Here is a 15,891-nt window from a genome sequence, read left to right on the forward strand (position 1 = left end):
ATTCATTAGTTATTTTGTAATTAAAAAGAATATTGTGACAGTTTTGACTCAATATATAAGAAATGAACAGTATAATCAATGATACCATTGTTTAAACTTCAAGTGTTATTCACTAATCCTGGAATGTGTGTGTTCAGGATGTGTATGTTAGTGGGGCGTGACCTTACCCTGTTGACACAGACATAAGGTTGCAGGTCACAGGGGAGCTAATGCTGTCAATGTCAGCTTCAATGTATGGTGATTGAGTGAGTTTTACGAAGATTCTAGCAATATTCTCGCAATATCACACCAGAAATGGGCTTCACACATTGTACCCATGTGGGGAATCGAACCTGGGTCTTCGGTGTGAGAGTGAACGCCTTTAACCACTAGGCTACCCACTGCCCCCAGCAGGTCAGAAATAATTAAAGATGAAAGCTAATTTAACAAACCTGAAGTTTAATCAAAGACCAATAGCGGTAATTTGCTGCCATATTTTTTTAAAGCAGCAAAGCCAATTTTTAACTAGAACAATTTCTTTTATTTGCACTCATTTCCTGAAATGTCAGAATTGATACTCAGCTGTTGCACAGGAGAACTAGGACCTATTATGCTCAGAATCAAGCTCGGGAATATTAGCTCTGATAATACCATGACCATACATTTATGCTGCATCGCCCCTTACGGATAACATTTATACAATAAATGCTCCTCTCCAGTTGAAACATTTCATGGGAAAAAGTCAAGGCAGCAATAAATGTGAGAAATATCCAGGACCATTTATAACTTTGGATTTTGAGAAGAAATAACTAGACACTCACTATGGTCACTAGTCTCACGGTTAATTTCTTCCATAATGTTTTTAAAGTTGTGAAGAAAAAAGCAGGAAAGATAACATATATATATATTATGCTTCAATGAAAAGAAGTATAAAAGCTTTCTAACCATAATAGAGCGTAAATCCACAACAATCTGCCTCAACATATATACATTTTGATAGAAATAGATATTTGTAATCAAATGAGCATTTTAAAGTTGTCTACACAAACCAGAGTCATGTGAGAGCCGAATACACCAGCGTTCTCTATCTTACCCAAACTGGGAGCAACAATCCTATCTATGCACAACCAATACAAACAAAGACGTTCAACAGTTTTTGCCCCTCTCTATTTCAGCAAGAGAATTTCTGTCCTGATTCAGTGTAAACAGATGCATACGTCAGTGAGGAGAGGAGATGGCGATTATAGAGCTGAATCCCATCCTCACACGATTCATTAGGCAGTAACAAGCGCTACTTCCAGCTGGCTCTCCCAGATGGTCCACCTACACTCCATGCCAACAGTAACAACTGGAGGCTTCAACGCTAACATCACCTACAGTAACAACTGGAAGCTTCATCACCTACAGTAACAACTAACATCACCTACAGTAACAACTGGAGGCTTCAACGCTAACATCACCTACAGTAACAACTGGAAGCTTCACTGCTAACATCACCTACAGCAACAACTGGAGGCTTCAACGCTAACATCACCTACAGCAACAACTGGAGGCTTCAACACTAACATCACCTACAGTAACAACTGGAGGCTTCAACGCTAACATTACCTACAGTAACAACTGGAGGCTTCAACGCTAACATCACCTACAGTAACAACTGGAAGCTTCAACGCTAACATCACCTACAGCAACAACTGGAGGCTTCAACGCTAACATCACCTACAGCAACAACTGGAGGCTTCAACTATAACATCACCTACAGTAACAACTGGAGGCTTCAACGCTAACATCACCTACAGTAACAACTGGAGGCTTCAACGCTAACATCACCTACAGTAACAACTGGAGGCTTCACTGCTAACATCACCTACAGTAACAACTGGAGGCTTCACTGCTAACATCACCTACAGTAACAACTGGAGGCTTCACTGCTAAACATCACCTACAGTAACAACTGGAGGCTTCACTGCTAAACATCAGCAACAGTAACAACTGGAGGCTTCAACGCTAAACATCACCTACAGTAACAACTGGAAGCTTCACTGCTAAACATCAGCAACAGTAACGACTGGAGGCTTCAACGCTAACATCACCTACAGTAACAACTGGAAGCTTCACTGCTAAACATCACCTACAGTAACGACTGGAGGCTTCACCTACACTAACATCACCTACAGTAACAACTGGAGGCTTCACTGCTAAACATCACCTACAGTAACAACTGGAGGCTTCAACGCTAACATCACCTACAGTAACAACTGGAGGCTTCACCACTAAACATTACCTACAGTAACAACTGGAGGCTTCACTGCTAAACATCACCTACAGTAACAACTGGAGGCTTCACCTACTAAACATCAGCTTCAACAGTAACAGTACTGGAGGCTTCAACGCTAACATCACCTACAGTAACAACTGGAGGCTTCACTGCTAAACATCAGCAACAGTAATGACTGGAGGCTTCAACGCTAACATCACCTACAGTAACAACTGGAGGCTTCACTGCTAAACATCAGCAACAGTAATGACTGGAGGCTTCAACGCTAACATCACCTACAGTAACAACTGGAAGCTTCACTGCTAAACATCAGCAACAGTACTGACTGACTGAGTTTAGTTTTACGCCGCTTTTAGCAATATTCCAGCAATATCACGGCGGGGGACACCAGAAATGGGCATAACACATTGTGCCCATGTGGGGAATCGAACCCGGGTCTTCGGCGTGACGAGCCAACGCTTTAACCACTAGGTTACCCCACCGCCCCTCAGCAACAGTAACGACTGGAAGCTTCACAGCTAAACATCAGCAACAGTAACTACTAGAAGCTTCACCGCTAAACATCAGCAATAGTACTGACTGGAAGCTTCACGCTAAACATCACGAACAGTAAAGACTGAAAGCTTCACAGCTAAACATCACCAACAGTAACGACTGGAAGTTGCACAGCTTAACATCACCTACAGTAACGACTGGAAGCTGCACAGCTAAACATCACCTACAGTAACAACTGGAGGCTTCACCGCTAAACATCCCCTACAGTAAAAAGCTCGAAACTTCATCGCTAAACATCACAACAGTAATGACTGGATACTTAACTGCAAAACATCACCAACTGTACCGACAGAAAGACTCTCTGCTAAACATCACGAATATTAATGACTGGAAGTTTCACTGCTAAAGTTCACCTGCAGCAGGTTCTGGAAGATCCATGGATCATACTGCTACACCTACAGTAACGACTAAAAGCTACAGCACATCTACATTAAACTGCTACACCATATCTACAGCAATGGCTAGAAGCCACACCACACCTACCCCTGGAAACTTCATACACTACAAACAATAGAATATAACATTTGTGTGTTCATCTTTGTACCTACTGCGTTTATATTTGTAGTTTATGTAGTTGGACTGACTGACTGAGTTTGGTTTTACGCCGCTTTTAGCAATATTCCAGCAATATCATGGCGGGGGACACCAGAAATGGGCTTCACGCATTGTACCCATGTGGGGGATCGAACCCGGGTCTTCGGTGTGACGAGCCAACGCTTTAACCACTAGACTACCTCACTGCCCCTTATGTAGTTGGAATGCTACGCAATAAATAACATATCAATCTTAACATGGCTATGTACTCAGCAGTTATATACGTCATATCAAAACATCACTCAACAAAACTTGCTTTCAGCATTAAGTGTTCAATCAGGTGACCTGAAGCTGAAATTCTTTTGGCCAAACTCGACATAGCAGGAATAACATCTACCTCACTGACCTCAAACTAGTGGTTACAATTGTGAACTTGACAAGCGGACTATTTATTGGTCAAGCAATATTTCTGCACAGGACCCAGAATTTAAACCAATGGCAGTCTGGAAGATACAACAACCTCACTACCAAACCACATCCTCAGTAAACAACAGTGAAACATATATTGGCCATATGTGCCTAACTAATGACTGATGTATGGGTGCTTGAGTAAATATTTTGACAGAAAAGAGGTTGAAAGAATTCAATACCTATCCAGTCAGTTCATCTGAGTAAACTATGAAATCTTTACTATACAAAGCCTTGATTGTCATAATTAACAGTGTTAATATTTATAGAATGGGTGAATACTGCTATATCATGGCAGCTTGTAAGAGATTGGATCAGACAAACCAATAGAAGAAAGTGTGAAATACGATACGTATTGACTGATTCAATAACACCCAAAAGGCTTGATGACTAACGCTGGTGCTACCTACACTAGTTGTTGTGACTTCAGGACTGAGAGAGAGAGAGAGAGTGAGGGTCTTAGATATGTTTTGACTTCATAATTGAGCCAGAGGAGGTGGGCAAGGAGCTAGCAGTTCACACATTATACGCATGTAATGAATCAACTGTTTGTTGTTTAACGCCGCACTCAGCAATATTCCAGCCATATGCCGGTGGTCCTTGAATAATCCAGTCTGGACCAGACAATCCAGTGATGAACATCATGAGCATTGATATACACAATTGGGATACAATGACATGTGTCAACCAAGTTAGCGAACCTGACCACCCAATCTCACTAATCGCCTCTTACAAGAAGCATGTGTTGCAGAAGACAAATTCCAACCCAGATATTCACAGGTCGAATCAAACAGGAAACCTTTCGTGTGACAAGCTAACACCTTAACCACTAGACTACCACCCCTCTGCCCGACTTTATCATAACAGATGTCACTTATACTCCACTTCATCTATATGTACAGGGCAACTATTCAATGATGAAATTATACTCCAGCAAATACTATAGGTTTGAACAACCACAGTATCAATTTGACAAATCAATTTGCGATGATGTATCAATCATTTACGGCAAAGAAATTAATTCCACAAATATTAGTGTGATTGTCAAGCTCAAAGGTCACAACCCCATCAATGTCGCCTCAACAAGGATTTGGAAGAAACTGTGACAGTTCAACTAAAAATAAAACAGTCACGTCCTAATTGGGTTGTTACTGCCCCATCAGTTGAGGGCAATCACCATCAAACAACAATCACTAGAGATTCTTCCATTGATCTGGCCAAGTGATTTCACTGCCTACAATCTCATACAGGCTCACCATCTCCCCAGGGCCCTATTTAGGGTCAAGTTGCATCTTCCATCAATACTGTATAGCATAAGACCCTTATCACCTTGGTTACAGGCCAGTACTTAATATATGACACTTTAACCTTGGGGTGGACGACAAGGCTACCTTCTAAGCTTCTCAATCAGGTGTTAGCCAAGTTTTATATAAATCTAGGAGCATATTATTTCATATCACACTCTACAGTGAGTGAGTGAGTGAGTGAGTGAGTGAGTGAGTGAGTGAGTGAGTGAGTGAGTGAGTGAATGAGAGTGTGTCTGAGTGAGTGAGGGTATCTAGTTTCTAAACTGCTTTAAGCAATAGTCCAGCAATATCATGACAAGTGAAACCCGAAATCTTGACTTCTTTTAACCTTGGCCTATACTGTAAGTGAAACTAAGTTGTTTTTGACTTTCTTATCACAGTCATGTAGACAAGGTATCTCACAAATATTACACAGAAAAGGTTATGACTGATGGGATGGACCTGTGAAGGGCTGAGCGTGGACAACTATGGCTGTACAATAAGGGGTTGAGGGTGGAACACACAGGCTGAATGGTTGAGAACTATGAGCCTGAATGGTTGATCAGAGTTCACGAATAGTGTTTCAAAGAAACAGGACATTGGGTCCTGTAAGTTGAAGATGTCTGTCTGACCCACTGAAAATTCACAGGACCCATGGAATAAAATTAAACACAAATTTCAGATTTAACATTTCTTATAATTGGCATTGAAATTATTAACAAACATAAGAAAAATTAAGATAAAATAAACAGCAAACAAGTGTCACATGTCACAAAAACAACTTCAGTCAAAGTCATTGTGAAATATACAGTGGGACACTGGGGCCGGTGGGTTGTAGACTTCTATCGGACCGTTGGCGAATCTGACGGATTTGTCAGAGGGTCAGACACTATTCGCGAACACTGGGTTGAGGGTTAAGGTTTGAACACTGAGGCCAAATGGTTGAGGGTGGGAACTATGACGCTGGGTGGCTTAAGGTTGTTGGTGAAACACAGGCTAAAGAGTTGAGAGGGGGACACAGGCTGAAATGGAAGGAAGGACATAATGGTTGAGGGTCGATGAGATGGGTAAAAAGTGAAAAGCTAATGGCTAGAGATGCAGGGAGGATGATGCTTGAAAGGCATGGACAGAAGACCATGATAGAATTTAAAGAGTTGTTAGCAAGCCTTCTGGGCAACATCAAAAGCCACATCCAAATCCAGCTACCCACTATTCCCCATCAGGCTCTGCTGGCAATATTTACAGCCTTCTCCAACTGTGTAATACCACTGACATGGGTGGAGGCTGGTTAACTGGCGGCCTGGGCAGGATCAACATCTAGCTACCCACTGCCATCCTCAATGTGTGCCAGCGGTTCCTTCATCCCCCATTAAAAGGTATTAGCATGGCATTAGCCTACAGATCCCTAGCTCTACTCTGTACTGATTCCGTGATTGCCATCTCACGCAGGGAATCACCAGCAGCTGTTGGGATTCTGGGCCTTGTCAGACAAAACCAAGCTTGGTGAATCTTGATAGACCCTCTCCATGGGTTGGTGGCTAGGGCAGACTAACGTTAGTCTCTGAATATATATACTTTTGACAGAAACAAATAATTCCATTTAAACTGAATAGGAACCACAGTGAGATGGAAGATCCTGAACTTGAAGAAGTCTAGACTTGATTCACAAAAGGCTTTAGATTGCAGAAAGGGCTAGGCTGTAAGGTTATCATGTGGTTCAGGGACTGTGTGACACACTAGGGATGGTGGCTATGATACACCAACGTTAGTCACTGAACATATATAATCTTGCCAGAAACAAATAATTCCATAAACTTGAAAAGGATCCTGAATCTGAAGAAATCCAGACTTGATTCATTGTCTTTAGACAGCAGATAGGCCTGGGCAGGGGAAACGGAAAGATTTCTGCCCGTTACCCCCATTTTATTTTATCATTCTATGCCTAAGAACAAAAATTTTTAAACAAAAAACCTTCACACTAACCCTTACCCTAACCCTAAACCACACTCTAACCCTAACCTTAAGACCATAAACCTTACCCTAAAACATCGAAATAATCCTAATAAATTAGAATACATTTCAAGCGGGGGATACGGGCGGAACTCTTACCAGGGAAACAATGTGGTTCAGGGAATGCGAGGCATACTAGTAAGCACAGCAGCACCAGAGGGGATGAATACAGGCCCAAGCATAGTGAGCCGTATCACCCATTAGCATTATCAGGCTGGATCAATAATATTTATATGGCTTACTTATAAACTATTTGAGTTCATGAGGTCAGTTTGGATATACAGACCTACTATCTTGTGTGTGCACAAAATTGAGGATGATTACGTTTTTCAGTTATTATTTGTTTCCCTACATGTTTCTTTGGAGAAAAACATGGACCTGATCTTTATTATTTTTTCATGTGACCATGTCAGTTTGTACTCAGTTTGTAGGAGGCACTTTATCATTTCAACAAAGACATTTCTTAATATCAATTTGTAACCTGTAATGAAACTATTGATCAAACCATTACACCAAATTACATGTATTTCCTCTAAAATAAGTTTCCAACTTCCCCCTGGTGATGTTATTCAGTGTAAACTCGAGACAGTTCACACATAAAATTGATGGGTATTTCATAGGTGAAGGTGAGGTGAAATTGGGTTTAACGTCGTGCTTGAGAATATTTCGCTCATATGACGACGTGCATGCGTGTGTATGTGTATGTGCGGCTGCTTGTACTAGCCCAGACTTAAGCTGGTTTTATAGTGCTAGCCCACTGAGATACCATGCCACAGTGAAGCATGAATACCCCAATCAGAGACATTATACTGACTCCGAGCCGACCAGTCCCTGTTGTACCCATTCATGCCGAGCACCAGGCAGGGATCAACAAGTACCATATTTTAACGTCTTTTGGTATGAGGCGGTTGGGGATCGAACCCGCGACCTTCCGCTCTCCGGGCGGACACTCTAACCACTACACTAAGGAGGCGGTGGTATTTCATAGAACTTATAAACCACAACTAAAGGCCTTTGATCCTAGAGCTTGTGGAGTCTTATCTCCTAAGTTTACTAGTGGATCTGTTTTGCCTATTTTGTCCAACATATACACCTCCACGATCATGTATCCTAATAACTTTCACGAACAGAAGTCCTGAATTAATTTCCCAAATATGTCACCATCTTTACAACTTTTAATGAATTCTATATATTACCATAGTCACCTCATATAAAATTTCCATGTCATTATACCACATGATTTCTATAAAATTGTTATAAATGTACATCATTTATGCATGAAATGTATCTATATTTCTTGTACCTGCTGTGTTTATATTTGTAGTTTATAGAATATTGCCACTGTTTCTTCATGGAATACTATGCAATAAATATCTTATCTTATCTATCTACCAGGATGTGTTGCTGCTGGTTAGAATTCAGTAACCATGCTTGTTGTAGGAAACTACAGGGATAGATAGTCAGGCCTGTTGATCCGATTGATGCATGACTGTGTCTCGACTGCATTGATTGATACTCATGTCAATCAGTGGATTGTCTGGCCCAGACTGTTTACAGAGCCGGTCATTTAGCAGTAATATTGCTGAGAGTGTGTGCATCAACAAACCTGAAACTTGTAAGTCACAACCCTTACTTCCAGAGTAAACCTTATTATCATGAACATAAACATTACATATTTATCTATGATTCTTATAAGTGCTCCTCACAAGCAATTAGAAATAAATAATATTTTTTCATGTTACGATTTTGTTTTCAATCAGATGTTTGTTTTCAATCAGATGTTTCTAAATTCAGAGGTATGGCTGTGTGATACAATGCATTCAATAAGTACAAGGAGTACAATATCAATGTGAATAAGTAAATGCTGTTTTTGGCCACATTCATAATTATTCCAGCTCGACAAGATGGCATGTAATTAAGTGATGATAGATTTAATTTACAGTCGGCAATATTCCAGGTTCATCATGTTGTTGGAGGTCTGTGGTTGCGTGAGTGAATGTGTGTTTACAATGGAGTCAGCAACACACCAATACATTCTGTGTGCACTACAGAGAATGGAAGCAAACCACTAGTGGTTATCTTGAACAATGAATGAGTGAGTATGGTTTAACGCCGCTTTTAGCAATATTCCAGCAATATCATGGCAGGGGACACAGAAATGGGCTTCACATTTTCTTGTACCCATGTGGGAAATAGAACCGGGTGGAAACATCTTCCTTTACTATGTGCTAAGATTGAACTCTAGTGAACGCTTTAACCACTAGGCTACCCCACCGCCCCCCATGAACAATGAATGATGACACATGAAGCAGGTCTTCCTCACTAATCTACCCTGTTCTCATCTCACAGTTATTGTGACAAATGAGTGAGGTTTTATGCTGCTTTTAACAATATTCCAGCAATACCATGGCAGGGACATAACAAATATGTTTCACACATTGTACCCATGTGGGGAATCAAACCCCAGGTATCACGTGTGATGCGTGAACGCTTTAACCACTAGGCTACACCACTACTCCTATTGTGATAAGCTTGAGTCCCATTCTCTCCAAGGAGTTTGGTTTTCACTTAATAGCAATATTGATCTCAAATACAATGCAATATTTTCTACTCCCCAAAAGAAATAGTGGGGATTCGAACCTCGGTGTAGGAACATTTTACACTAGACTTTGCAAAGCAACTCGTTTAATTTCAACCATGATTTCCGAAGTGCATAAAGTAAATACTTTACAATTATCTACACAAACGTGATCTAAAGACGTGTTCCACACAGTGGACAGATTGAGTTCAAACCTGTGATTCCATTGTAAAGATATTCCCAGTGTTTCAACATCCTCATGTTGTCATGCAATCAGACAGCAGCCCATCCAAGTAGGCAACGTGGGCATATAATGAGACAAGTGGCCCCCAACTGGCAACGTGTCGATTGTGTTGCTTCTCCAGCCTCATTCTCAGTCTTTATGGTGGCTCTATTTGAAGAAGCCTACTTGCATGAAATTCAATTTAGAACGGGGAGAAAAGTAAAGTGTACATAGTCTGTGACTTAGAAAGAAGTTGTAAATTAACTGAGATGCATTTATTTGTTGAGAAAGTCTTTCAACGTAACACATACCTCCCTTCAAACCGTTCTCTTTGCCAACAGAAAGTACTTAACCCTATGGCAAATGCTACGTCGTTTCACCATTATCCATCCTCGAAAACTAACTAGGATAGGCTCCAATCTTTAGCTACACAAACATGGTTTAATCATCATGGTAATTATGAAGTTTCCTTTCTGCTTTTCTTGACTAAGAAGTAATTTTGTCGAAACATCTCAGGAAATTGTCCTCTTTGTTATTCATGAACCTAAATACATAAATTTATGAAAAATGATATTGTCCACATACCATAAACCAACAAGAGCCGTTTTTGTAATACATATGAAATCTAAAATCCTCACATCACTGACACAAGAATGTCTGGGAATGAGACAAATCTCAACTCTTCTAAAACCAATTTCACATTTAGCATATGCATAAACAGCAAGCAGGAGAAGAAAGGAGCATGAAAAGAATGGTGTAGTTGAAGCCTGAGCAGTTCCGCCCAGCATGGGCCCTGAGTGTACATGCTGTAGGCATGGCCGAGAAGAGCCGGCTGTTGTCATCAGTCAAACTGCAACAACATTGTGACAGGCGCCAGCTCGTGCATGAAGCTGAGTCAAGGTGCCATATTCTCATTCTGACATCCTCTTAAAACATTCAGTAACTGACCTACGGTTCCCTGGTGTGACGTGTGGAATATTGCTGACTGCGGCATTTAAGAACAATCATTCTTTGAGGAATGAGTTTAATGCGGTTTTGAACTGTAATCCACGAACATTAAGGCATGTCTGCTAAATGTAAAAGCCAGGGCCTAGATTTTTTAAGCTCTCTTAGCGCTAAAATATTCGTAAGTGCCATACATTAACATTAACTTATGACTATCTTAGCGCGCTAAGAGAGCTTCGAAAATCTAGACCCTGAACAGGTACAGGTCTTGGATGTTAATCTCTTTAGTCAAACCCAAGCATGGCTATGGTGCTGACAAACTTACAAAATAATTGTCTGAGTAATTGGGATGAACTTTGATTTAAATCCGCAAGCACAGGTTTTTTGGCCTGCAAAGGCGACACAACTTTTAATAGTAATGACTTACTGGGCCATCTTCGTCCCTGATGTTATCACTGTCTGATACGACATTCTTCTATATATGTCTTGAAATTATGAAAATATATGCAACATTTTGTGTGAATATAATTCAGTAACCTAGAAATAATCACGCTGAAAAGGCACATATTTTGACTGATGATCTTAGCTACCTTGTTTTCTAATAACCCTGGCCTAGCTAAAAGATATAATGACAACAAACTATGTGACAATCAACAATGTTAGATATTGTCAGGTTTATATACTTCATTTCACCTCACTGCAGGCTTCCAACTTGGGCACCATAAACCAATAAAACACATCATATATCACAGCACATAATCAGGTCATCTAAGCACATATTGACCATCAAGCACATGATGTGGGTGGCACTAAGCTGGTGAAGCACAGGGTTATGGATATAAACAGTGCAACTTCAACATTCAACAGAAACAAGGACTTTATATATTACTGAGTACTATTTTGGACAACATCTCTGAAATAGGAAAGAATTGGGTGCTCCTTTACTTTTTACGAGTGGGATATTTTGACACATACATTCTTATAAAAATGCCGATGGATGATTTAGGGCCAGAAAATTTTAGATATTTATAAAGCACCTTCACCAAAGGCATGGTGGGACTAGAGCCAAAATGACTTTAAATGATGTACACATTTTGATTTAGCATTTGAAACATTAAAAATGGGTGCTGTGCACAATAGAGTAATAAGCATACAGCAATTTCAAGAGGCCAGTGCTTTTCAACCATGAACCCAAAACATAAACTGTACGTAAGTTAAACGATCAAAAGCTCTCATGCAAAAGAGCAGAACGTGTTGACAAGTATGCTAGTGAATTAGTCTAGGCTATGTACTAAAATGTTTTTCTGCCGAACTAAACTAGTCAGCCTATGGCTAAGTGTTTGAGTCAAGGTGCGTGATTTATTATATCTACACTGTGACAACTGATAGCAAACGAACTTGAAGCAAAGCCTCAGTGCAAGACAGGCATGTGAGTATTGTTGCAACAAAGGTGTCTGGAAGCCTAAGTGTCAGCTGAAACAAGCAAGAAGCTTGGTGTTCTCACACCTTGGTGCCATGTGCTACAATCATGTGCCAAGTGTTACAATCATGTGTTACAATCATGTGCAAGATAACAAGGACAGGTGAACATAGCAGCAAACAACATGCAAATTGTGAGCGAACGTGCATGTTTCGCCGCATCCATGCAGTTGGCAACACCAATGCTGTGAGCAGAGAAAGGTGAAGGTCTTACCGAGGTGGGCGGTGTGTCTGTCCCTATACTGACTAGAATGATTATGTCGCGAGCTCCGGCTCGAGGGTCGGTCTAACACAACCAAAGAGAGAGAGAAAGACAGGTCAGTCTCATGCTACAATCAAATTAAACAACCATACATGTGATAATACAAGGGCCAAAACAGGTGAAAGGCTACAAGTCTGAAATATTTCAGGGACGTTATGACAGTTATACAACAGAGGGATGGGGTAAATATATCCATACTGAACTAATCTACTGCTCAATGTGACAACTTCCTTTTTCTCTGTCCAAACAATATCATTTTTCAAAGACAAAAATCCTATAAAATTATATTCAGAATTATTTAGCTGGATACAATTTTAATCTTTTTAGAAGTTGCTGGTCAGATCCCTCCCATCCAAATGCAATATATTTAATTATTTCCAACCTACTCTGCCAATAAAGAATTGACCCAATGAGGGAATGGGAAGTTTTGTTGTATCACATGTATGACCCTGTTAAAACAGATAATATCATGTCATGCATCATTTCTGGTCACATCAAAACTGAAAGAAAAGAAATAAATAAGCTACAAAGTAATCTTACCCATGCGTTCATAATAAAAACGTAAGTAAAAGCATGTTGAATATTAAAGTTATTTGTGTTGGTCTGGCTTGGATCATGCAGAGCTACCTGAGATCAAGATTAGGAAAAGAAATCCCTGGACAAATGTAAATCATTTATGTTGTATTCAGTAGCACAGTAAGAGGGTATCTTGGGTCTACGAAACACAACCAACTAAACTGCCTCATTTGATGTAAGATCTCATTTGAAATAGGAGCATAAGCAACTTAACCTAATGATAGTTCTGAAAAAATCTGTGAGATTGCCAAGAAGGATCAATGACCTATGACTGACTGACTGAGTTTGGTTTTACGCTGCTTTTAGCAATATTCCAGCAACATCACGGCCGGGGACACCAGCAATGGGCTTCACACATTGTACCCATGTGGGGATTCGAACCCGGGTCTTCGGCGTGACAAGCCAACGCTTTAACCACTAAGCTACCCCACCGCCCTCAATGACCTATGAAGATTTGATCAAACATTAACATACTTTTACAAGTACCATCTCAGATTGAAATGCAGAGTAAAAACTTCAAAATTAAAAATATCTTGCACTAGTCATCCAAATAATCTGGTGAAGACTTGTCATTAATCCACAAGGATATGTCACCGATCCTTCCTGAAGTATACCAATCTGGGACTAGTGGACGTACGCTAATTTCAAACTCTGAACTACAAACCCTGAACTGATCGTGAAGCAACCTTTTATCAAACATAGTTGTAACCTTTCCTCACATACATTTCTTAGTATATCTCCTTGAAATAAGCCCAAAGTCTTTTCATGTCAGTTCGACAATAGCATCTTTCAAAATGGCCACCACTTGATGCTATCTGGTGGACAACTAGAGACATGTGGTAAGCAGATCAGGCTGCTACCAGACAACTACTTCTGATATTTATCCTTATGCTCTTCCTATGACAGGAACCACATCAATCAAGAATCAGTACTAATCAAACTGCCATTAATATTCATTAAAAAGATCAGCCAGTCTCGTGTAGTTTGTCATCTTGACAGTCTCCTCGTTATCATTTGTCTCAACTTCAAAGAAAAACTGGTTCCAGTATCTGATGCATATTTTGTGCTGAATGGAAACTTACCTAAAAAGATATGATTCTGTTTGAAGTATAATTGTGCATATGTACTTAAACTTTTCCCTTCAGTTAGGGCTTTATTTCATTATAACGCTTTAACAACCTTTTGAAACCTCACTATTAGGAACGTCTGACAATTGATCTAAAGAGTGTTAAACAAGAAACAGATGAAAAGAAACATTAACAATATTACTGCCCACAAAAGATCAAACTGGAGTTGAACAATACCAATTTTAACGCCTTCACCATCAGTTGAAGATGTGTCAAGTTACAAGTGCTAACATAACCGCTGTCTATTTAGCCTTGAGCTGACGTTGCTTTCATGCTCTCTGTAATTGTTCTCAAAGGACTACCAGAAAACCCAGCTTCTGTTTCAAAGACGTTCATCAGGTAAGGAAAGATGAATTTTTCGTTCATCAGGTAAGGAAAGGTGAATTTTTCAAAAACATATTTAGAAAAACCTTTGCAATTTACAAAATGCTGCCTAATTAACCTGTAACCTGATTACTTAATTCAGTAATTGAAAGAGTTAGTCAGGTTTTATATTCTTTGAGTTTCATAACAGACTTACAAAAGTGATAGATGTCTAGAAAATGTTTTCACACACGGTTCCCATATGGGAATGGAACCCATTTCTGTGGCATGACAAGCTAAACTTTCCAGCTAAACCTTTGGGAACGTAATACTATGGAAGGTTCTTCCTAAACAAGCAAAGAGCACATAATTCTTTTATGAGTGAGCGAGTTTAGATTTACGCCGCTTTTAGCAATATTCCAGCAATATCATGGTGGGAGACACCAGAAAATGGCCTTCACACATTGTACCCATGTGGGGAATAGAACCCCTGTCTTTGGTGTGACAAGCGTGCCCTTTAACCACTAGGCTACCCCACCGCCCCCCATGAACAATGAATGATGACACATGAAGCAAGTCTTCCTCACTAATCTACCCTGTTCTCATCTCACAGTTATTGTGACAAATGAGTGAGGTTTTATGCCGCTTTTAGCAATATTATAGCCTTATAATATTATGAATTCTAATACTTTCGACTTCACGTTGTATTAATTTTTCAGCAGGTTACATGCAAGATTTGAAAAAGATATTGTCTTCACGCTTTAGGGCAAGAGAAATTATTTGTTAAGCAACACAAAGGTGAACGGTATTCAATGTCTTAAACATCCTGCCCTTTCAATTTTGATGAAGATAAAAATGATAAGGATACTGACATTTCATATTTTTTCAAGAGCAAAATGCCACATTTAAAAAATCACACATCCTGTATTTTTACTTAAGTGATGATGGCTCATAGACGATCAAAACTATAACAGACTAAGTTGATCATAGATTTAAATATGCAGATAACTTTGTGGAACAGCATTCTGTCTTGTTCAAGCTGAGATCAGGTGTAATTGGGTTTTACGTCATGCTTGAGAATATTTTCTCATATGACGACTTGCATGCGTGTGTATGTGTATGTGCGGCTGCTTGTACTAGCCCAGACTGAAGCTTGTTTTATAGTGCTAGCCCACTGAGATACCATGCCGCAGTGAAGCATGAATACCCCACTCAGACACATTATACTGACTCCGAGCCGACCAGTCCTTGTACCAATTGATGCCGAGCGCCAGGCAGGGACCAACAA

The 15,891-nt window shown here is 40.0% G+C and overlaps 1 protein-coding gene across 6 annotated transcripts in view; it reads right to left on the reverse strand.

Annotated features, from left to right (window-relative positions):
* Positions 1-15,891, reverse strand: part of LOC124271416 (segment polarity protein dishevelled homolog DVL-3-like) — a 98,190-nt gene that overhangs the window by 34,307 nt on the left and 47,992 nt on the right. For 4 of the 6 annotated variants that reach the window (XM_046706567.1, XM_046706566.1, XM_046706569.1 and 1 more), the window contains exon 5: positions 12,550-12,621. The exons of the other annotated variants lie outside the window; for them this stretch is intronic. In XM_046706567.1, the coding sequence (XP_046562523.1) occupies positions 12,550-12,621 (72 nt within the window). The remainder of the gene's footprint in view (positions 1-12,549; positions 12,622-15,891) is intronic. 6 annotated transcript variants of the gene reach the window in all.

Source organism: Haliotis rubra, unplaced genomic scaffold (genome assembly GCF_003918875.1).
Source record: "Haliotis rubra isolate DU_JTF1 unplaced genomic scaffold, ASM391887v1 Scf16, whole genome shotgun sequence".
NCBI lineage: Eukaryota > Metazoa > Mollusca > Gastropoda > Lepetellida > Haliotidae > Haliotis > Haliotis rubra.